Source organism: Orcinus orca, chromosome 5 (genome assembly GCF_937001465.1).
Source record: "Orcinus orca chromosome 5, mOrcOrc1.1, whole genome shotgun sequence".
Taxonomy (NCBI): Eukaryota; Metazoa; Chordata; class Mammalia; order Artiodactyla; family Delphinidae; genus Orcinus; species Orcinus orca.
In genome coordinates this window covers 27238414-27262926 of record NC_064563.1, presented here as the reverse complement: position 1 = coordinate 27262926, position 24513 = coordinate 27238414, and the positions used below count along the sequence as shown (strand labels likewise).

At 40.9% G+C, this 24513-nt stretch overlaps 1 protein-coding gene across 1 annotated transcript in view; it reads left to right on the top strand.

Annotated features, from left to right (window-relative positions):
- ATP1B3 (ATPase Na+/K+ transporting subunit beta 3) overlaps positions 1-17996 on the top strand; it is a 41797-nt gene extending 23801 nt beyond the window's left edge. Inside the window, exons 3-7 of the mRNA XM_004278228.3 lie at positions 238-345; positions 5827-6011; positions 8734-8784; positions 15008-15094; positions 17321-17996. Of these exons, the coding sequence (XP_004278276.1) occupies positions 238-345; positions 5827-6011; positions 8734-8784; positions 15008-15094; positions 17321-17491 (602 nt within the window). The 3' untranslated portion in view covers positions 17492-17996. The remainder of the gene's footprint in view (positions 1-237; positions 346-5826; positions 6012-8733; positions 8785-15007; positions 15095-17320) is intronic.
- The last annotated feature ends 6517 nt before the right edge of the window (positions 17997-24513 follow it).

The following is a 24513-nucleotide window of genomic DNA, read 5'->3' as shown; positions in this document are numbered from 1 at the left end:
AGGAGGTTTCTAATTGGTAATGTCCGAGGTGATTGTGAAGATGTGGAATTTTTTCATTTTAGATGTCTCTTCGTAGTCAGATAGAAGTGGGAGGTTCTTGATAATTTCAACCTACCTGTGAAAACAATTTCCACAAAATTTACTGAGATCTTCCTTTTTAGAGATAAGAGTAAGGAGAAGGAAGGAGAGAAGGGAATTGCTATAATTAATTTCCCCCCTTTTCTTTTATCTCTATAGGGCTTATGGTTTTTCCAAAACCGGTGACAGCATTGGATTTTTCATTCAGCGTGTCTAATCCAGAGTCCTATAGAGGGTACATTAATGACCTTAAGAAATTTCTAAAGTGTAAGTATGTTTTTTTAGAGTAAGTTAAAAATTTTAGTTATTACAGAAACTAGTACCAAATTATGATTACTTTTAGAAACATTATTCTTAGAGTTTGTCTTGCCTTTTTCTTTCTTTCTGTTAAACACAGTCAATTGAGAGGACTTGGCAAGTGGAATTTACTGTTATTCATGATGAATTTATGATTAGTCCATATTCTGACTTACGGAAAGCACAGGGGCCTAACCCTAATGGGCAGTTTATTTGATTTTTTTTTAATCTACCCTTTAATAAGTACATGAAGTAGGTTCATTGAAGCATAACATTTATATCTGCATCAAAACAAATGCATGTGACTAATGGAGCAAAACTATATTATAAAATGATGCCTCTAAGGATTTGGATCTTCGGGTCCAGTGTAGTGCTTGCGGTGTGGGGACGAGGAATGGTGTTCCTCATTAAAAGAAAAAAAGTTTGTGTATCGGTTGTGAGTTTTTCAGAGCTACTGGTTGCAGTGCTTTCTAATAGCCGTCCTGGCCCAGTTTTCTCTTCCGTTTTGTCTGCCCTGACTCCACGGTATCAACATTCACCCGAATAGCCATCAAGCGCTATGGCCTCTTGGTTCACGGCTGCCGCAGCTCTTCCTCAGCCACGCTCTCCCGCAGTGCTTCTTAGAATGTGCAGGACTCCATTGCCACGGCCGCTGATGGGGCTCCCTATACAACCTTCTCGTTTGCTTCACTTGCCCTCGCTCTTTGTCTCCCTCACTGGGACTTCCAGTTCACTGACCCTTTTATTTTATCCCAGCCGCTCCCCGCTCAGCTGCCCTTCTGGTCAAGCTCGTCAATTCCATAGTTTTTCATTTCATTTTTACTTAAGCCAGTACTCTAAAATCCCTCGCCTCCTAGTCCGTTTGTCATAAAACTTGCAAGTAGATGAAGCCGTGCAGTGCCCCTAGATGAAGCCCTGTAATTCCTGGATGGAGCTCTTCCTTTGAGCCTGCCCTCTGAAGACTAATTAGCACTGTGAATACTTGATCACCTCCCTCATGGATCGGATCTACTGCCTGGCAATCCTGCTGAATTTCCCTGGGTAATTCTCTGAAGGGATTATTTCCAGCCTCTACTCAAAACTCTAGCTCCTTACCTTTTCCCCTATAACTCACTTTCTTCATATAACCTGGTTTCCTACTTCAAGAGAAACTAGAAATACTCAGGTGGAAACTCCCCCAGTTTCCTTGTTACCAGTAAAACCAGCCTTCAGTTGCAGCCTTTTTGTCTGTGATTTTCCTCCTGCTCTGACAAGGGGAGCTGCCCTTCCTCTTATCTAAGTCCACCTGTCCGGGTCACGTTTTGCATCTCATCCCCTCTCACTGCCTCGAGCATTATGGTAATTACTAATCCTTCTCATATATGTTTAGCCTCTCTGTTGGATCCTTTCTTGTCAACATGTAGAAATCCTCAACCTCCCTCCTATCTTAAATCAAAAACCTTTTGATCCTGGTCTTCTTCTACCTACCGTCCTAAATCTCTTTCCCTTGGAAGTTAAATGTATATTTATTATTTAAATGGAGATGTTTTTGTGAGAGTATAATCCATGGTTTGAGAACCAAATAGTAAAGAAAGGCGTATAAGTAGAACAGTAATTCCCTGCCGTACTCTGTTCTAGCTGTAGTCCTGTTCCTTTATTCAACAAATACTTCTTTTTGAGGGTCTTTTTTGTGTCAAGCACTCTTCTAATTTCCATCAATGAACAAACAAAGTTTCTGTGTTCTTGGAGTTTTTATAATCTAGTGGTGTGTTAGAAGGTAATAAGTGCTGTGGAGGAAAATAAGGCAGAGAAAGGAAATAGGGAGAGTTGAGAGGGCTGTAATTTTAAGCAGAGTGGTCTGGGAAGGCCTCATTGAAAGGGAATGTTTGAGGAAAGATCTAAGGATGAGGGAAGTAGCCATGGAACTACCCAGCAGTAGGTGCAAAGGCCCTGAGGCTCACAATGTCCAGTGTGTTCAGCGTTCATCAAGGAAGTCAGAGGGGCTGGATGGAGTAAGTGGGGAGAGAGTAGTAGGAGATTGAGGTCAGGGAGTTAAAGGAGGACCAGATTGTGTAGGCCTTAGAGACTGTTGTTCAGTTCTTTGACTTTCACAGTGACCAAGATGGAGGTTCTTAAGCAGAGAATAACATCATCTCAGATTTTTAAAGGATCACTCAGGCTGTTTTTTGAGACTAGACTGTAGAGGGGAATCAGGGAAGCTGGTTAGGAGGCCGTTGCAGTCACCTAGATGAGTGGAGATAGTGGCAAGGTCAGGAGCAGTGAGGCTGTGAGAAATCGTCTGATTCTGGATACATTTTCAACAGGAAATAACTTCATACTTTTGAACTTTTTCTTCTGTATCTTTAAATGCAATCTGCTGGCTCTTGATTTATCACTTTTATACATTGTCTTTACTTCCTGCCATGTTAAATGAGGATTTAGCTCACATGCCTCACACCTTCCCCTAATATCAAATCAAAAGTAATTGAATTACTGTTTTATTTTCATTATTGGTTGCCTTCTTATACTTGTCTTTACGTCATATTCTACCATCTGTAGAGACTCTCGTCTAACTCCCTTATTTGTATACTATCGTTTGAGAGTTCTCTTATGTCCCTCTTTTCTGGAGAACTCCTCCCTAGAGTCCTTCCCCTCTGCTGCAGTCTGTACTGGTTTCTGTCTAGGGCTTCTACCACCCAGCTGTCATTTGGGGAGTTCGTTTGATCCCTTTCGGATTGGATTCACTGTTTCTTGCCTCCTGCGTTCTTTTTCTTTATTTATTCCCTAGTTTTGATGGAGTATATTCTCAAATAACTTTGTAAGAAAAGATACATGAATATTCTTCCATTGTATATATACCACTATACTATTTAGCCATAAAAAAAGAATGAAATCTTACTATTTGCAGCAACATGGATGGACCTAAAGGGCATGATGCTAAGTGAAATAAACAGACAAATACCAAATGATCTCACTTATATGTGGAATCTAAGAAACAAATAAGAAAACCAAGCTCATAGATGCAGAGAACAGATAGATTGGTTGTTGCCAGAGGCAGCAGGGGGCAGGGCTGAAGTTGTGAAGGAAGGTCAAAAGGTACACACTTCCAGTTAGAAATAAATAAGCCCTGGGGATGTAATGTACAGCATGGTGACGCTAGTTAACACTACTGTATTGCGTATTGGGAAGTTCCTAAGAGAGTAGATCTTAAAAGTCCTCATCACAAGAAAAAAATTCGTAACTGTACATAGCGACAAGATGTTAACTAGACTTATCGTGGTGATCATTTCACAATGTGTACAAATATTCAAGCATTCATTGTGTTGTACACCTGAAACATACAATGTTATATGTGAATTGTATCTCAATTTGTATTTAAATTAAAAAAAATTTTTTAAGATACATGGAATGTAGGTTTTTAATCCTTTCATTTCTGAAAATGACTTAATTCTGCTTTTATTGTTCTAGTTTAGCTGTGTATATAATTTTAGTTCCTTTGTATTTGCCTTTTTCTGCTCAACAGTGTTTTTTGTTTTTGTTTTTAAATGTATTTCCTTAGGGTTCTAAAATTTCCAAGTGTTGGTGTCAGTCTCTAAAATATCACTTTGTTGGAAACTTGATGGGGTCTTTCGAGATGAAGAGTTAGATTCTCCAGTTGAGGAAGCTATTATTGAAAATTTCCTCACCTCAGTTTTCTGGTTCTCTTTCTAGAGCTATTCTGTTAGTTGTTGGGTTTTGGATCTCTTGTTTTTCTCTCATTTTCTACTTTTGCTTTATTATACTGGGGATTTACTTTTAGATCTTCAATGTTCAGCACGCCCTCCCCCCTCCCTTTTTTTAAACTTTGAATTGTCATTGTTGCTCTTAGGAATGCCTTTCTGGTGTTTAAAAGACACAGTCTCTTGTTAAAAGATACATTATCTGCTCTGGGTTGGTTTTTTTTTTTCCCCCCTTGAATACTAATTAGAATTTAAAATCTTATATTGTTCAAATTATCTTTCAGGTTCCCCCCCTCCCCCCCGTTTACCTACACCTTTTTCTATCTTACTTTAGGCTTTCCTCAGGAATGTGGGGTTCTGTGCGCTCTCTGGGAATGGTCACCTTTCTCTGTTCCCATCATGTGCTGAGCAGGGGTCTTCATATTCTGACCATTCATCATCCAACTCCTTGACTTAGAGCGGTTTTGTGTAGAAGTGGAAGTTGGCATCATACAAAAATGGTCCCTGATGAACTGTACCAACAGAGTATATGCAGGAGAAGCCCTTGGAGGAAACTGATGTAGGCCTTGAATATTTTCTGCCAAATGACATTCATGATTGTGCCACGAAAGTCAAAAAGGAGTGACGAATGTCAGCGGTACTGTTTTGTTGTAAAAGTTTACCCCTATCCCCCCTCCCCAATACCTGAGTCATTCTTGGCTATTTAATGGATACATAGTTCCCATGATATCCTAATTTTTGATAAATAAAAGTTGAAACCAAAATTTTTGACTTTTTTTTTTTGAAGGGAAAGATCATACTTCCTTTTAAATGTGTTTACTTTGGGACTTCCCTGGTGGTCCAGTGGTTCAGCACTTTCCCTGCTGGGGCCTGGGTTCAGTCCCTGGCCTGGGAACTAAGATCCCACAAGCCTCGTGGCATGGCAAGCAAGCAAATGAACAAATTTAAATAAATTTAAATAAATAAATAAAGTTAAATAAGTATATGTGAGTACTTTGAAATTTTGGTTCCTGTTTTTGGTTGAATTCATTTTAGGCTGGCCTTTTTCTGGTACCATTTATACCCACACACCAACAGTTCTTATTGAGGCATTGTGGCACCGTGTTTATTAGTGAGTGCCTTGCAGTAGCCTAAGCTCATTGAGGGCAGGGTCCACAGCAGACTGGCTCCCCGTTGTGCCCCTTTTGTCTAACAGTGTGTCAAGTGCACAGCAAACATTCGAAAAATTGTTGAATTGTCTCCCTCTCCTTCCTTCCCTGTCTCCAAGTTGTAACCATTTTACTCCTTCATCCCCTTTGGATCTATCTCGTTACCTCCATCTCTGCTGAAAACACCCTTTTGTAAGCTAACGTTAACTCACATGTACCCCTTTCTTTAGGCCCTTCATTTATGATTTTATCCTCAACACCTGTCTTACCCACCCCTTACCTCCATAAGGGCAGAGGTAATGCGTTTTTATGTCCTCACCATTGTATCTTTTGGGCCAAGAGCATCGAAGGCGTTCAGGTAATGCTGTAGCCGTGGCTAGTGCCACCTAATGGTGACAAAAGAGATCTGTCACCCAGTTTGTATTGAAATGAAATAAACTGCAAAGCGCTAGATAGCAATCGGACTTTAAAGGAACAGACTTAACATTCTTTCCCTAAAATTTTCCAGTAAATGGCATTGCTGTTTTTGTCTTTGAAGAAGGTTGTCCAAAGGATGATATATTTCTGGTTGTGTTTAAGGTCCTTTTTGGCTGTTTCCTTTTTAGCATATGGCTTAGAAGAACAGAAGAATCTCACAGATTGTCGCAGTGGAGCGCTTTTTGAGCAGAAGGGTCCAGAATATACTTCGTGTCGGTTTCCTCTTGTCTTACTTGAAGCGTGCAGTGGTGTGGATGATCCCGAGTTTGGCTACTCCACAGGACGCCCTTGTATTCTTGTGAAAATGAACAGAGTATGTACATAATTTATTGCTGCGGCTGCTTTTTCCAAATCTCTTCTATTAAGAAGCTGGCAACTATTTATTCAGTGCTCTCTCACTTGGTGGTAGCTTGTGTAAAAAGCTAACAGTGATATTGACCTTTGGAAAATTAATACAGAAAAAAACAATTGGTTCATAGATTAGTCATAAATTAGGGAGTAACGCAACTTCAGTTTTTCTCTTTTGGAACTAGCTGTATGCACTTAAGTGTAGATCAGAGCTTCAGGGATCAGGTATTCTGGGGATCATGCCCACAGCATGGTTGTGTTAATGTGCTGTGCTCATCTTTGCATCCTGTGTGGCAATGTAATTTAAAATCCCACGGCAAACTTACAAAGTTTTGGCTTATTTAACTTTTTCTGAATATTTAGTAGCAAAGCATAGCTTTATAGTATATGTCTATGTAATTAGTAGAAATAGAGATAAATTTGCATTAAAATGAACCCAGCAGCATCTTGCCATGTTGTCCAGAGAAAGTGCCTGAATTGTATAGCCATTAGCAAACCAAGAAGCTAATGTGCTCTACATCTAAGTAACAATTGTTGTGGAGTCATTGTGCAAAAGGAAGATGCTTTCCTTGCATAATGAAGTGATCTCCAAACCCTGTGCCTTCCTGCTCTGTAAATGGTACTGCAGAGTTGTGTTCTGATAGAGTTAACCTGTTGAGGCCTGTATGGTCTCCCTTGAAGAATAAGGTAATTCCTGGTCATTTACGCAGAGAAAAGGCAATTTCCTAAACAGGTGCAGACCTCTCAAGGGCTTGAGTTTACATATCACTAAAGTTACCATCCCTAATAAAACTAAAACTTGAGTCTTCTGAAGTTGGCACTGCTAAATAAGGAGTTTCCCTGTAGGGAGAGCCAGCTAGACCCTTAAGCGCCCAGACTGGCTTCCCTCCAGCCTCTCTTTCCCCTGTCCCCATGGACAGCGACAGTTTCTGATTATCTCATAGCACTCCGGAAATCATTCTGAAACATTGCCTGGCACATAATAGGCGCTCAATAAACATTTAATGGGATGTTTTAGCAAAACTTAGGAACTAAGGTTAACAAAGTGGAGGTGAAACTGAAGGCAAGACGGGTAGGCCTGGAAGTGGGAGCAATCTGAACAGCTATTTCAAGGGGACCCCTACTTTCCTCAGAAATGCTAGGGAGCTCATACATACCACATACTGTTAAATAAAGTAGAAATGAGTTTTCACAATCCACACAAGAAACCCAGATAGTTTATTCCTCGGTATCTGTGGGGAATTGATTCTAGGACCCCTGAGGACACCAAAATCTGGAGGTGCTCAAGTCCCTTATATAAAATGGCATAGTATTTGCATATAACCTGCACACATCCTCCTGTGTACTCAAGCATCTCTAGAGTACTTATACCTAATTCAGTGTAAGTGCTGTGTAAAAAGTTGTCAGCACACAGCAAATTCGAATTTTGCTCTTTGGAACTTTCTGGAATTTTTTTCCCCCAGATGTTTTTGATCTGCGATTGGTTGAATCTGCAGATGTGGAACCCGCCGCCCCCCCGGATAGGGAGGGCCAACTGTAATGTGAAGCCAGGTGATCTAGGATGTAAGATGAAGTAAATCCATTCCCTCCAACAGGGATGCCTTCTGTAATCCCTGCCTCCTAGGAGTATCTTCACAACACCTAGATTGATGGAAAATCTGTTCCCAATATAAAGCCAAGAGAAGAAATTCCAGTTCCTTCTGCCACAGGACCAACCTTCTGAGTTTGTTTTCTTTGTCAATATGTCCTCTGAATGATGAGGATGTGAGATTATACTTGCCGATAGGGCAGAACTTCACAGGCATGCCAGGAAGGCATCATCAGGCACACAGGGATCGGCAGTGACATGTTGCATAAGGGTGTAGCAGGGCATTTCATCCCAGTATAGTTTGTTCCAAAATCATTGCAAGGGCACGGATAGTTATTGCTCTTGAAATTATTATTTCGGTTGCAACAATACCTGTCTTTCGGGAGGAGTACTTACATTTTACAGGCATTCACATTAAAATGTATATAAATTATAAAATTATAAAATATAAATTAAAATGCATATAATTCAAAAGGACAAAAAATCCTCTCACAAAATACATGGATAAATATCTGTTATCATTCATACAGAGTTAGTTATATCAACCACATAAATGAAAGCCTCATTACATAGAACTGAGTGGTGCTGTGAGAGTCCTCAAAATGGGATTCATTAAGTGTATGTGTTTTGTAGAACAGATAGATGTGAAATACAACAGGGCTCTGTGGAAGCCTTATGGAAACATGGTAGGGTTGTGACCTAATATATTTTCATGAAGAACAGTTATTATATTACGCCTTTGCCATTCTTATTTGCATTAATGATGTGTTCATATAAATAACGAAATGTAAAGGTTTCTATTTATTTCTTGTTTTAGGGTAGCAAAGTGCAATGCTGTGTTTTGGTCAATTCGTTGATAACTGATTTATTTTCTAAATTGCCCCAGTACTATAATAAGATAATTGGTAAGATTATTATATTGAAAAGTCTGTTCTAATCCTCTAAAATAAAATTAAAGTAAAAGGCAGAGGTAACAGGGTTTTAATGCAGTGTTAGTGTTCATCTCAACCCTCCCACCCCTGTGTCCCCAGCAATGAAGGAAGACGTTCTGTTGTATACAGTTGTGATGTTTCAGTTAATCAGTGTTTCTTTACCTTAGATAATTGGATTAAAGCCTCAAGGAGAACCAAGGATAGAATGTATTTTGAAGGTTAGTATTCAGAAAATAACCCAACTTCTGTTAAAACCTTAGTGTATCTTAAAAATACTTTAAAAGTCTAATGAATTTAGTCATTTTTTTCTTCCCTGTCACATTTTTAAAGTCCATTGTAGTGCCATTCTTAGAAGAATGGAACTCCACCAACCTTTGGGGGTAGCCCTTCTCTGTTTGCTAATGATAATTCAAAAAGACTTATTTTCCATGTGCATTTGATTTCACATACTTTGCCTTTATATTTACATATACCATATTTCACTGATTTTAAGATTCATTTTCTTTTTTCTAGCTTGATAACACCAAAATTGGGGTTGGCCTTATAACTGATAGTGACTTAATAGTGTATAAGATTTTTTCTTTCTTAATAGTACATAAATTGGTGTACATCAGTGGCATCTGAGATTTAATGAAAAACATGGTACATTTTCCTTAAGGAGGCATTATTTTGCTCTCTCATCCCTACTTTATTTTTTCCAGAGCACTGTGCTGTTTTCCTTTCATAATTTCTTTTGTTTTCTCTCCATGCTGCAAAGTTCAACTAAGACAAATATGTAAATGATGGGTAAGAGTTCTCAGGAGAAACTGTTAAGTTCTAAATTTAATTTTATCATTGTGTAAAATATTAGCATTCCAGCTCCAGTTAATATGTCAGAAGTGTCTTACTTGAAATGTTACATTGAAATCACTTCTAAAGTTGTTTGCCAAAGAAAACTGTAATCCCTTTTAACGATGAATGGATTTCTTATTTGGGCAGAAACTTCTTGCTGGGTGGTTCTCAAATCTGATCATGCATCAGAATCACTTGGAGGGTTTCTTAGGTCCCAGTTCTGCAGTTTCTGACTCAGTAGGTCCGGGGTGAGGCTGCAGAATTTGCGTTTTTAACTAAAGTTTCCAAGTGATGGTGATGCTGCTGGTCTGGGACCCACACTCTGAGAACTCCTGCTTTAGAATATCCTTATTGATTTATTTTGAGTATTTATTCACGATTTAGAATAGAATGAAAAGCTGGGAAGTTTGTGGTTTTCTCATCTGGGTTGAAGTATGCACGTGTGACCATAGGCAGCTCACTTTATCTCCTTATGCCATAGTCAGCTCAGCAGGAAACTTGGATTAAAAAATCAGAATCTCACTTAAAACCAGATGCTGCATCTAAGCTGAGTTTTTCTTGGTATACAAATCCTTCTAAAAATCTAGTGAGCTTCTACTGTCATCTCAAAACAGGAGAAAACGTTACACCTACAAGACAGATTTAGGAAATGTATTGTGTAACTCTGTGATCCCCCTTGCTTGCAATTCTTTCCAGTAGAAGGTTCCCGAGGCTGGCTGTGCGCCTTCAGCCAGGTGGAAGTGCTGATTTTATGAGCGTCCTGTGTGCAGGAACTTTTGCCTCTGCATGTGAGCAGACAATGTAGATATACTTGGAACAGTGGGTCTGTGGAGCCAACACCATCAAGAAAGGAAAACACACACACACACACACACACACATAGCCAGAAGGACAAAAGCCTTCCACTCCCTTCCTAAGGTTTCACTTCTGTAAGCCTTTGGCCTTACAGAAGTATAAACTCCTCTGTGTTTACTCTTCACTTAGGATTATAAATGGATTTTTCTCCTTGTTATCTGTTATGTATCTTTTGCTTCTAGAACAGTTGGGGGAACTATTCTAGAATAGTTGGGGGAACTTCTAGAATAGTTGGGGGAACTATTCTAGAATAGTTGGAGGAACATCTTGTCTAATGACTCAGATTTCAATTTGCTGTCCCTTTTGCGTTGAAGAGTTGTGTGGAAAGTACATAAAATAATCAAAATAATAGATGGGGTTTTTGTTTTGTTTATTTAGTTGTGGAATATTTTTGTTTTTAGAAAAAACACAAAATTGGAGGAAATCTTTGTAAAACTGCATTTTACTCGTAGGCTAGTCACAAAGGAGTCATCAGGTGGAATCCATAAATTTTCGAGGTGTGGCTCTGTGAACAGATGGCAACATTTACTGCATATCACCATATTGCTGTTTTCCATTAGATTTGTCTATAATCAAGTGTTCTTAGTGTAAATTCTTTAGTTGACTTAATTTTAATATAATACATTTGTCTTTTATTTTGTCTTGTATTCTTAACTTTGATCTGCTTTTATTTATTTATAAGGATTTTTTTTGTCTTGTTTTTGTTTATTTATTTATTTGGTTGGGCCTGGTCTTACTTGCAGCAGGTGGGCTCCTTAGTTGCAGCTTGCCAGCCCCTTAGTTGCAGCACGTGGGCTCCTTAGTTGTGACATGCGAACTCAGTTGAGGCACGCATGTGGGATCTAGTTCCCTGACTAGGAATCAAACCCCTGCGCCCTGCATCGGGAGCGTGGAGTCTTAGCCACTGTGCCACTGGGGCAGTCCTTTAATTGCTTTCATACAAGTTAAGAGTCCTGGAAACACTAAAACATTGATGACAGAACATGCTTTTAGAGGTGGCCTTTAATTTTAAAGGATGGTTCCTGCAAAAGATGTAATATTCATATTTATGTCATTAGTGTTTTTTTAAATTTTCTTACAAAAGTGAATCGTGTTCATTTAAGAAAATTTAGAAAAATGCAGAAGGAAAACATTTGGTAAATGCTACCCAGAGTTAATCACTGCTTAGAACATTTGGTGTGTGTTCTTCAAGTTACTTACAGGTGATGACTCTACAGTAGAACCAAAATACATTAGTTTTAAACCTTTATTTTGTTTTCAGTGGAACTTAGTGACTGCTAATAGACTCTTGGACTTAGTTGCTCATGGTTTCCAATATGATGCCATTCGTATACTTAGAGAACCATGACATGTAGCTTCACCGTAAAGTACCTCATCATTGTTCAGATATGCATTTTATTATTTCACAATTTCTAAATGTTAATTTTAAGTAGAAGTCTGCCAACGTGATGGCTTAGGCACAAACCCGTAGAACAATTAATTGAGCATGTGACCATAACTCTGAGCTTCAGTTCCCCTCTCTATAACTGATCCTACACACTTAAGGGTTTTAGGCCTAAATGAGGTAAATATAAACTGAGTGTGGTATGTGGCTGAAAATGCACACTGAAGTGCTCAGTAAACTGTAACCCAGGACTTCCCTGGTGGCACAGTGGTTAAGAATCCACCTGCCAGCGCCAGGGACATGGGTTCAATCCCTGATCCAGGAAGATCCCACATGCCGCGGAGCAGCTAAGCCCGTGCGCCACAGCTACTGAAGCCCGCGCGTACGTGCCGCAACTACTGAGCCCGAGTGCTGTCTGAGCTCTGCAACAAGAGAAGCCACCGCAATGACAAGCCCACGCACCGCAATGAAGAGTAGCCCCGGCTCGCCACAACTAGAGAAAGCCCGCGAACAGCAACAGACCCAACACAGCCAAAAATAAATAAATTAATTAATTAATTAAAGAAAACCTTTTACATTTTGGGGAACATCTCTGTGTTTCTATGAATTATTAAGGAAAAATAGGTTAAAAGTAATTAATGGGGCTTCCCTGGTGGCGCAGTGGTTGGGAGTCCGCCTGCCGATGTCGGGGACGCGGGTTCGTGCCCCGCTCCAGGAGGATCCCGCGTGCCGCAGAGTGGCTGGGCCCGTGAGCCGTGGCCACTGGGCCTGCGCGTCCGGAGCCTGTGCTCCTCAGTGGGAGAGGCCACAACAGTGAGAGGCCTGCGTACCGCAAAAAAAAAAAAAAAAGTAATTAATGTACAAAAGTACTTATATCAAAGTGACTATTTTTTTCTCCTCTATAAAATGTTACTTTAGACTCTCTTTAGCATGTATTCTGGTTTTTTCAATTTGTTTTTCATTTTTATTGGAGTATAGTTGATTTACAATGTTGTGTTAGTTTCAGGTGTACAGCAAAGTGAATCAGTTATACATACACATATATCCACTCCTTTTTAGATTCTTTTTAGACTTTTTTTAAATTAAGGAGTACAAATGTAGGGTGGTGTTTGAATAGTGAATGAAAAATGGCTTCTGCAGTTTCCCTTAGCCTTGTTATCTCCTGTTCTTTTTTTTTTTTTTTATAAATTTATTTTTGGCTGCATTGGGTCTTCATTCGAGCGGGCGCTGCTGTTCCTTGCAGTGCACGGGCTTCTCATTGTGGCGGCTTCTCTTGTTGCGGAGCACAGGCTATAGGCGTGCTGTACTTGTGGCACGTGGGCTTAGTTGCTCCACGACATGTGGGATCTTCCCTGACCAGGGCTCGAACCCATGTCCCCTGCGTTGGCAGGCGGATTCTTAACCACTGTGCCACCATGGAAGCCCCTCTCCTGTTCTTTCTACGTATTGTTGATCTGGATCGTTAGAACTTGCCCTTTTTGTGGGTTGTCATCGCTTTATGCTTTGCTGTCTTGCCTGTGTCGCTTGTCCATGTGTTTCTCTCACCCCATGCACATCTGCTGCTTCGTGGTGGTTAAGGGAAGTAAGCAGAGTACCGCTTCCCTTAGAGAAGATTCTTAGTTTTGCTATAGTGTTGCATGTATGCTTTCAAAAGTAGAAATTCGTTTATTCAAATCTAGAATGCAAACATTTAGTAACGTTTTATTTTAATTAGTGCCTTGTGAAGTTGCCACTGATTTTAATCATTGTTGTCTGTCATCTACTCAGTATGTGTAAAAGTGACAGTCATTAATATTGGGTCTACTCAGAATGTGTTACATGAGAATTTTCATAAATTGCTTATTTTTCAAGAAGAATACTAGATTTGTATCATTATCTTGTATATCAGTTTTTTTTTGAGGTATGGTTGATTTATAATATTACATAAGTTTCAGGTGTGCAACACAGTGATTCACAATTGTTAAATATTATACTTCATGTATAGTTATTATAAAATATTGGCTATATTCCCTGTGCTGTACAGTTTATCCTTGTAGCTTTTCTATTTTTATTTTTTTATAAATTTATTTTATTTATTTATTGTTTTTGGCTACCTTGGGTCTTCGTTGCTGCATGCGGGCTTTCTCTGGTTGCGGTGAGTGGGGGCTACTCTTTGTTGCGGTGAGCAGGTTTCTCATTGCGGTAGCTTCTCTTGTTGTGGAGCACAGGCTGTAGGCGTGTGGGCTTCAGTAGTTGTGGCACGCGGGCTCAGTAGTTGTGGCTCGCAGGCTCTAGAGCGCAGGCTCAGTAGTTGTGGCGCACGGACTTAGTTGTTCCGCGGCATGTGGGATCTTCCCGGACCAGGGCTCAAACCCGTGTCCCCTGCATTGACAGGTGGATTCCCAACCACTGTGCCACCAGGGAAGCCCAGCTTATTTATCTTATACATGGTAGTTTGTACCTCTTAATCCCCTACCCCTATATTGCCCCTCTCCCCTTCCCTCTCCCCAAAGGTAACTACTAATTTGTTTTCTATATCTGAAAGTCTGTTTCTTTTTTGTTGTATCAGTTTTTTGTTTGCTTGTTTGTTTGTTTAAATTTATTTTTTGGCTGTGCCTAGCGGCATCCCAGATCTTAGTTCCCTGACCAGGGATGGAATCCGTGCCCCCTGCAGTGGAAGCGCAGAGGCTTAACCACTGGACCGCCAGGGAAGTTCCTGTATCAGCTTTTTTAATACGTGGAATATAATTGCAGTAGACATATAATACCTCTAACTGATTTACATGTGCCCGTAAAAATTATTCAAGGGAAATGTGGTATTTAAATTAGTTAAGAAGGGTATTCCTTGGAGTACTTTAAATTTTCCCCAACAGTGTGTCAGCTGCATCATAGTTTCCACCTCTGGTTACAGTTATCATGGTTGTTAATCATGTGAAACTTTTGGACCTGCTGCCTCCCAGGCCTGAGTGGTACCTTCTAGGTGTGGCAGCTATTGCTTTCCAGTCTGGAAGCACAATATTTTATTCATTTTAGAATTCATTGGTCCCAGACCTACTTGTGCATTCCTGCTGTCAGTGGCTGGAGAACTGGCATTTGGTAGTTGGAAGGCAGATAAGATTTTACAGACATTGCATGAGTAGATCTGGCTGTAAGTTAAAGGGACTGTCATGGAAAAGTATATAAGATATATTAGGAAATCAGGATAGTTTGTGTCAAACGGTTTAAATCAACATGAGTAAGTCTCTTTTCAAAAATACACTTGTGGTGAATGCAGTTGGAGCAACATTGTAGTTTCTTCATACTGTCCATAACTGATACTGCTTTAATAAAAATACATTTTTAAAAGCTATTTTTTGTGACCTAAAAAGGGTTTGTTTTGTTTTCAACTTTAGGGTGAAAATACAGCATTGCTATCAACTTATCCTTCCAATGGAATGATAGATTTAAAATATTTTCCATATTATGGGAAAAAACTGCATGTAAGTATTTAGAAGTTCTTAAGTGGTAGTGACTCTTGGAAAATTGGTAGTCTGTATTAAAATGCCAGTTGTCTGGATTAGGTAGACGTATGCCGTATGTAACGTGTGCATCATCTATTCTGGTTTTTAAATACAAATGGTGATGGCAAATGGAGACTCCAGATCTTAACTACAAACACAAAACCGAAGCAGCTAAGTTAAAGGATGATTAGTTTCAAAATACAGTTTCCTCTTTCATTTCTTAGGGTGTGCTTATTTAAAGAATATAGAGAAGTAGTAAAGAAGTCATTATCCAGAGATAACTATTATTGTAGCGTAATTTCTTCCATAGTTTTTCTTTAAGCATATGTATATAAATAGCATTTTGTATGTATACTAGTAAACTTTTTATTTTGAAATGATTTTAAACATAAAGTGGCTAGAATAGTACAAAGGGTTCCTATAGACCCTTTACACAGATCTCCCATTTGTCTTATTAGTCTCCATATATATATATACACACACATATATGTATGTATATGTTTATATATGTATGTGAAATATATATATATAATTTTTCCCCCTGAACCATCATTGGCACTCAGTGATAAACATGGTGCCTCTTTACACTAAATGCTCTTTACATTAAATTTCCTAAAAATAAGGACATTATCATATATAACCATTAGCATTGATACTGTACTATTATCTAATCTACAGATCTTGTTGAAATGTCACCAGTTGTTCCAATAATGTCCTTTATTGCAAAAAAAAAAAAATTTTTTTCCTGGTCTAGGATGTTACACTGTTATTCACCTATAACCTGGAACAGTTCCTCCATCTGTCTGTTTCATGCCCTTGAGCTCTTCAGAAATTAGTACAGGCCTTTTTTGGCTTACTTTGTTGGTTTATGTTCCTCAGTTTGAGTTTATCTGATGTTTTTCATGATTAAATGTAGGTTGTACATTTTTGGCAGGAATGCCTCAGAAGAAATGTTATGTCCTTTTCAGAATAGCATATCAGGAGGGACGTGGTGTTGAGTCCCATTAATGGTGATGTTAACCTTGTTAGGGTGGTGTCGGCCAGGTTTCCCTAATGTAAAGTTATACTTTTTTTTTTCTTTGTAAGTATCATGTGGGGAGAATACTTGGAGAATTTATAAAATTATTTCTCCTATAACTTTAGCATCTGTCAATTCTTTCCACAATCAGTTACTAATAGAATTGTTCTCAAATGTTTTTTCTAATTTCATCTTTTCTTTTTCCATTTACTAGTTGGCATTCCACTGTAAGGAAGAGCTTTTCCTTCTCCACTGTTTATTTATTTATATCAGTATATTCTCATGGATTCTTATTTAATTCAGGGGTTATATGTTATAATCATTTATTTTGGTGCTAATGTTGTCCCAGATTTGGCTGGTGGGAGACCTTCAGGCTGGCTCTGGCTCCTGTGTCCTTTAGACGTGTTCCCTTGATTCCTATAGCACTTCCTTACTTTCTGGCACCACAAGATGTTCCAGGTTCTTCTTGTACTTTCCCTGCCTCAGCCCTGGAATCAGCCCCTAGTTCCTTTTAGTGAAGAATTGTATTTAGAAACCACAGTGATGGCAAAACAATTTTGAGTATATTTTTGTACCAAGTCACACAGCAACCATAAGTAAGGATGTTAGAAACCTAAGTAACATAATCAGTGAGGTAGATCTTCTGCATGTTTATCAAACATACTAATATGTAGATAGATACAATACATATCCTTCTCAGACACCCAGAACAGTCACAAAACTTTATCATAAAAAATGCATGCTCAAGTTTCATAAAATAGAAATATATTACAACACTTTCTGATCACAATGCAGGAAAACTAGAAATTATTGAAATAAAAGGGCCCTTCCAAAAGAGGGAGGAGGTGGGAACTCTCTAATCAACTCTTGGGGAAAGGGGGAAACTCAAACCAAGATTATAGAATATCTAAAAAACAATGAAGCACAACATAATCACAATCTATGGAATACACTTAAAGCAGTGCTTAGAGGAAAATTCATAGTCATAAACACTTTTATCAATAAAAATTAAAGTGAAAATAAATGAATATCCAGCTAAGGGGAAAAAAGGTAGAGGATTAAAAAAATAATAGACCTAATTATTAAATTAAAATCTTGCTTTTTTAATTTTACAGAATAAACAAACTCCTGATAAAGTGTAAAGTTATTGCAGAATTTGAATTAATGTATTTTCCTTTATTTGCCAGGGGAGCTATCTACAGCCATTAGTTGCCGTCCAGCTCACCTTTGATAATAGAAATGACATAAACGAAGTCACAGTTGAGTGCAAGATTGATGGATCACCCAACCTAAAAAACCAGGATGATCGTGACAAGTTTTTAGGACGAGTTGTATTCAAAATCACCATGCGTCCATAGTAGGAGTTAAGATATCTCCACAGAGTAAACGTTGTGTTGTCTGTCTTCATTTTGTATCAGCTGGACCTGCCATTCCAGAATTATGAGACCGCCTTGGAGAAAGGTGGAGTGGTACATGACACTGGGGTAGCATCATAATGTGCTTCCACACCATAGTGTTCGGTATCCTTCAAAGTAACTGCCTGTTGCCTCTGCTGCCTTTTGAACGATGTACAGTCACCAGATAGGGACTGTGAACAGCTGATTCTGAACATGTAGGATGGGGGTTTGTCCAATTTTTATGTGGTTTAATTGCCAAGTGTCTAAAGCTTAATGTGCTGTGCTATGTAAATATTTTATAGATTTAACACTGGTTAACTGTCATATTTTGATGCCAGCAAAGTTTTAGGGGATAAAATGGTACCTGACCAATGTCAAATGACTTTATAGCTGCAAGAAATGCAGTGTGTGGAGAAGTTCTGTATGTGAGCAGGAAAAAGGAAAATAAAAGTGGATTTGAAAGGTTGTCTTGGATGTTTTGTAAAATTATTTTTTACATGCTGAATTAGTCTGTGGATCTTTTTGACTAGGAGCACAACCTTTTTGTTGTAAAACATGTAAAAACAAAAAGAGTGATGGGATTATTTTCAGTGCTGGAACTAAATCTTTTAAAGTATTAAGATTAAAGTATTTTAGACCATAGATAAAAACTGCATTTTTAGGTTAGCCAGTAAGAGTATGTGCACCTAAATTTTTATGGAGTTAAATTCATAATATTTAAATTGTATAATAGTTTGTGAAATCTTACTACTGCTTTTATTTAGCAGACTGTGGACTCTACAAATTGTGAAATATAAAAACTTGGAACTTATTCAAAGCTTCCAACCAAACAGTTTTATTTCAGCATTGTCTGATTAGTGTCATGAAATATTTCCTCCTTCAGTCTGAGGTGTTTGGTATGATTCTTTGTCATAATGTGAGCTACTTCTCCTCTGTTGAGAAAGGTGTGCTTCCCACATGATCTGTGGTTTTTTTAAAGCCCATTTTTAAAAATTGTTACTTTTCTCCTTAAAAAAAGGCAGGGCTAATATTCTTGAGGTTTTCTTTGTGTTGGTGCAAGCCAGGACGAGTGGGACCCAACCCAGCTGGCTCCGGAATGGCTGTCTGGAGGAAACATGAGTGCTCTGGGTGGCCTTGACTGGCCAGATGGGCCTTGGTGGCCCAGGAGCAGCCTGAACGCTTGGGTAGTTGTCACTCAGCCCCATTGGGAGGTTTGCTCTGTCACTAAGATCTTAGTGATAACAGATTTTCATTTTAGAAGCCTCCTTTGCAACTGAAGAAAATGATTCTTGGAGTTGTTAATAAAGCAAACCTACCCTATCTCTTAAGAGTATAAAACAAGGAGAAAAGATGCTGTGGTGGCAGAGCAGTGTCATGGGCTGCAACCAGGACACCATTTTAGTTGGCCAAGTGTGAACAGGTCCTCAGCAGCTGTCAACTTTGGTTCATGTGAAATCCATATCATTAAATTAAGTATTCAATTAATTTTGTATCTTTTGAAGTATAGTGTGGGTGGAATTTTTGTTTTAATGAGCTTAGGCAGAAGCAAAGTAGTTCTCAGAACATGTGACAAGAATTGAGATCTCCAAAATGGGTGAGTGGGTTTTGGAAAGAAAGAAGAAAGGGACATAGACATGAGTCCCATTTGTGCCTCCTTGGTTCAGAAGGTTGGTCGTGGCTTGGCCCCTGACTGCCTGTGACCTTAGTTGACCTACCCAACTCTCCCTGGCTCTCGTTTGTGTTGAAATTAGGGGAGTTTAGCAACTTTATCCCAAGCCTGCTGTGGGCCAGGTAATGAGTTGCCAGACTCTGAGGATAAAGAGATGAAGAGACGTGGTCTCTTGAAGATCTTAAACTAGGAGGGAACAGGCTCTGAGATGATGGCAGGTACATGTGAGGGAGGTGGGGGGCCTGGGATATTCCAAAGGTCCCCCGAGACAGTCATTATGGGAAGGGGCTGGGTCTGTATGCAAAGGGTGACTAGGAATGAAGGGAGCCCTGGACGTGCTTTGAGTCTGCATTTCTGCTACATTTCAGGTTTTCCTCAGAACTTCACTGGGCATCTTGTTAACAGGCAGATTCTGATTCCATAGGAGAGATTCTGTACACTCAGCAGCCTCCTAAGTGATGCCTAGCCTGCTATTCACAGACCACAGTTTGAATAGCAAGGGGACAAAGGACTAAAGACAATCAGCTTTGCATCCTCAAGCGGTTGAGTCTGGCACTAGTTTGATTACTGGATGGAGAAGATTCAACTGTCAGTTGACTTTAGCTGATACTTAAAATTCAACAGGTATGTTACATATCTAGCTCAAAGAAAATTATGTGTCAGTTTCCGTAGATCTCCAAGCTGTTTTATACTTGGAATTTTTTTATACAAATGAACTCTATTTCCCTTTGATCACTTCCGTGGGTGGGAGGGAACAAATTACAGTATAGTTCAATCCCAATTTGGACATACAGACTCAGCCTTAGACTGTATTATAGTGTCTTAGTAGGGTTTTCTGTACAAGATGAACTCTCCCTACCTCGAACGTGTGTAGTTCGTGTCCTATAACTTAAGCCCCGTTGTCCTTTCTTAGTGGTAGCTTCCCCGCCACGTGCAGCAGTGAGATAAGAAAGGCTGGTCTGTGCTCTTCACGAAATCCAGTAGGACTGCCTATCACTGAAGGTACAGTCTGTGAGGAGGACTTCCCAGATTCTGTGTAGAGTCTGTTGGAAGAGAGAAATTCACATGAAATCCCCGATCATTCATTGTGGAAGGAGAGGGAGGGAAAATTGGCATTAAATCCTGATTTGCATTTGATTGTTTGGAAATCTCAGGCAGGGTACTTACCCTTCTGAGCTGCGGTTCTCATTTTAACTGTACAATGAGGGTGTTGCCACCCTTCAGGGCTGTGAGGATTAAATGAGAGAATATATATGCCACGCCAACATGCAGTAGATGTTTATAAATGTGAGTCTCCAAAGGCTCCCCCTCCTTTCGAGGTTGCAGGTTTTTCGGGAGTGTTTCCTTCCTGGTAACTGGAAACGGTAAGTACAGTGTTGCTGCTGCGTTGGCGGGTTGTTTATCACTGGGAGGGGTGTGGTAGAGAAGGAGTTGAAAGTCCTTCCTGGCTGCCTGTGGCCTTGTGCAGCAGGTTTGTATGAGGGCGGGGGTCACAAATGGGTGAATTTGAAACTGTCATCCACGTGGGATTTTTAATTTCCCTTGGCTTTTCTTGCTTTAATAAATTTGTCAAGTTGGAGTTTAAAGAAGGCTCAACAGAATTTGCTACATTGGTTTCAGAGTTTTTTAGCTCCATTGGTTCCCGCACAGAAGGAGCTGTGTTTTGAGCCGTGCGTCTTCGTGTGCGCCTCCCCGAGACCGGCCTGCGGCTGACTGGTACTCCAGGGAGGGAGAATCTGTTCCCAGGAGGGCTTCCTTCATACTGGAGGTCACACAGAGATCAGTGTGTCTGCTTTTTGAACAAACCAGTTTCCTCACATTCCAGTGACTTGTCCTTCAAATAAGTCCTTCAGAACTTTTCGGGAATGGTTTCTGGATTTGCTCTCAGGAGCATGGAACAGCCTTTAGCCCTTGTCACGGATGGCAGGATTTGTCCATTGAGGATGGGCTTGCTTTTTAGAAACAGAATTCACTAGGGAGTCAACACTGGGAAGGGCTGATATTTAAGTATGAAAACCAAAGCGGAGAATGTCTCCTGACCCTCTCTTTCCAGATTATTTGTGCGGCCTTGGGATAACTCAGAAGGGCCTTCATGAGAATAAACTGGATTTGACTGGTGACCAACCAGCTAGTGACAGGCTAGCGCTAGTTCTGGATTTGCTTGAAGACAGGACCACTCTATCCACTCAAGTATGAGTCTGTCTGGAATTGGAGAGTATGCAGGGCTGCTGGCTCAGGTGACCTTGGGGTGGTGCTGAGCTCCCAGAGACCCTGCTGCTGACACTCACGTGTCCAGCGCCCCTTCTGTTCTGCAGGTCAGAGCCCCAGGTCTCTAATGCCAGAGCCGAGGGAGAGCGAGGGGTGACATGAAGTGGCAGGCATGGGCGCCATCTTGTTTTGGCATTAGCCTTGTTCCTTGTGATCTTCCCTCTGGGTGGCTGAGAAGAGCTGAGATGGCGTGGAAAGGATGGACTTCCTGCAGAATTATGTGCACCCTCAGATAAGAGCTCTCTTGGGTGGGAGGGAGTTGAGATGTGTTGAGACTGTATGGCAGGGTAGGGGGCGGGCAGTGGTAACTGGAGTGAAACTAAGGGTCAGGCAGGAAGAACCAAATGAGGCGTGGCAGGGAGAGACGCCAACAGAGATGACCGAGCATTCAGAGCGCTTGGGGTGCCCTTCTGAGACCATTCATCCGGGTTTGGACCTACTGCTGATGAAATCACTGTGGTAAGCAGAATTGGGGCCCCCATGACCTCTGCCTTCTGGTGTCACACCTGTGCTTATGTTGCATCCCGTGGCAATAGGGACTTGGCAGATGAAATTAAGGTTACTAGTCAGTTGACCTTAAAATGGGGAGAATATCCTGGATCATCCAGAGCGCTCAGTGTAATCATGGGAGCCTGAAGCAGAAGTCGGGTCCGAAGCGTGAGAAGACACCCAGTTGCTCTTCTGATAATGAAGGGGGCCGTGTGGAAACAGGAGAAGCAACTGAATTCTGGAAGCCCAGTCTTCCCTGAGCCTCCGGAGGAGAACCCAGCCCAGCCCACCAAGACGGCTGACCACAACCATGGAGAGAATAAATGAGTATCATCTGAAGCCACTACATTTGTGGTCATTTGTTTCAGCAGCAGATAGAAAGCTAAGGTGGTCGTTTTCTCAATGAAGATCGTATGCTCCAACCCAGTACTTCTCAAGTCTCGGGTGCATGGGATTCATTCAAGGAACCCTGTTTAAAATGCATTTTCTGATGCAGCCACGTCTAGGGTGGGGCCTGAGAGTCTGCCTTCCTGACGAGCTCCTGTGTGCTGCTACTCTGAGGATCGCCTTTGCCCACGAGGCTGTCGTGCACCATCCTGGTCAGTGCAGCACCTGGGATTCAGAGCCAGGGCAGAGGAGGGAGGAAATGAGAACGGAGAGAAGAAAGGCCTAGGATACGTATTGCTCCGCTGTGAACTAGTCTTCACAGAGGTCGAGGGGGAGGGGTGCCCTGTGTCGTGAGCCCCTGGCTTCTGGATCGTGAGCCTCACGTCTGTGATCCGTGGCCTGCACAGCAGGCAGGACCTGGCTGCAGATGGGGCATTTCCATGTCCTGTGCTGCTTTTCTGAGGCCCTGGGGGAGGACAAGAGCCTGCAGCCATGGTTCCAGCTTCCTGAGGACAGCGTGGTCCCAGCCTGACCTTTAACAACGTCCTCGCCAGCATTACCCTTTCTCCCAGCTGAATAGAAGGTCAGATTCTGGGGGCCACCAGCTTGGAGATGAAGGGAACCCACCTCATCAACAAAGAAAACTCTGCAAAGTTGCTATCGCTTAGTGAGAAGGAATGGACTCATTCATTTAAAAAAAAATTTTTTTTTTAATTGAGCCCCCAGTGTATGCCAGGCTAGGAGCCTGGCATACACTGGGGATGAAAACAAGATCCCTGCCCTCGTGGAACTTAACAGCCCAGCAACTACAGCAAGGCTGAAACTGCTGCTGGTAGGCTGTGTGTGTGGTGACTGTCTTCGCTGCCCTTCCAGGAGATGATGGCCTCTGGCCAGAGTAGGCTGGTCCACACGTTGCTCACACCTTCAGTCCACAGCCCTCAGCCAGTGCTCAGCAGGTCTGGGGAGCCTCTTCTGAGGAGACATGTTGGAACTGACTTTAAATGGCTTTAAGTCTGGAGCCACCCAGAAGGATGGCAATAATCACACCTGCAGACACAGTCTTCAGGATACTTGCCTTTTATTTTATTTTTTATTATTATGGCTGAGCCGCGCGTCTTGTGAGGTCTTAGTTCCCCAACCAGGGATCAAACCCGCGCCCTCAGCAGTGAAAATGTGGAGTCTTAACCTGGACCGCCAGGGGATTCCCCCCCCTTTTTTAAAATTTGATATTTGCATTTTATAAATGCTCTGAGAGAAAGGATTGTAGAAGATTCTATCAGATCCTTAAATAACTCCAATGGACAAGAAGTTTATCTGGTGTAGCAAGCAGAATTTAAAATCCGTATTAGTTGGAAAAGAATAGTGTGACGTTTATATGTGCGTAGCAAGTAAATACAAGAAACACATATTAGGGTTTAAAAGTAGCACAAGGGCTCCTTGAAAATCTCCTGTAGTAATTTGACTATCATCTGGATCCCTCAGAAGCAGCTGTTTTAAAGACAGACTGTCCCCAAATCCATCCAAGGAAGTTTGTTCACGAGGCCTCCTAAGTAAGGTGGTTCCCTAGCAGACCCCAAGCATCAGCCAGATTCGGGGAGCCCCAGACCTCTGTGGCAGCTTTACAAGAGGAACCCCAACTAGTGGTTACCTTCCGTGTTGAAACTGCAGATGCGAACAGCAGCCACTGGTGCATTTCCTCCTTACGGTCTGAATGGGTGTCTTGGATGTCTTTTCCATGAAGAGCCTTCTGATTAGGGTTGGCCTGGGCAGGTAAGCACAGCCTGTTCTCTGAACTGTTGCGGAGACCGAGTGCAGACACGCCCAGTTGGGTCTTTTATTTGTTTTTATTTTTTTTCAAAGTCTTTTGTTTTTATTGAAGTATAGTTGATTTACAATATCATGTAAGTTTCAGTATACAGCACAAGATATATATATATCCTTTTTCAGATTCTTTTCCTGTATAGATTATTACAAGATACTGAGTATAGTTCCCTTTGCTATACAGTAGGTCCTTGTTGGTTATCTATTTTATACATAGTAGCAGTCGGGTCTTTTCACCCTTTTCAGCTCTCTCCATGTACTATGTCGCCATCTTTTGTGTGTCTCCTAATTACAGGGCCTCTGAAATGGGTGGTCCCCTGAGGTAGCACTCAATCTCTTGCCGGTCCGA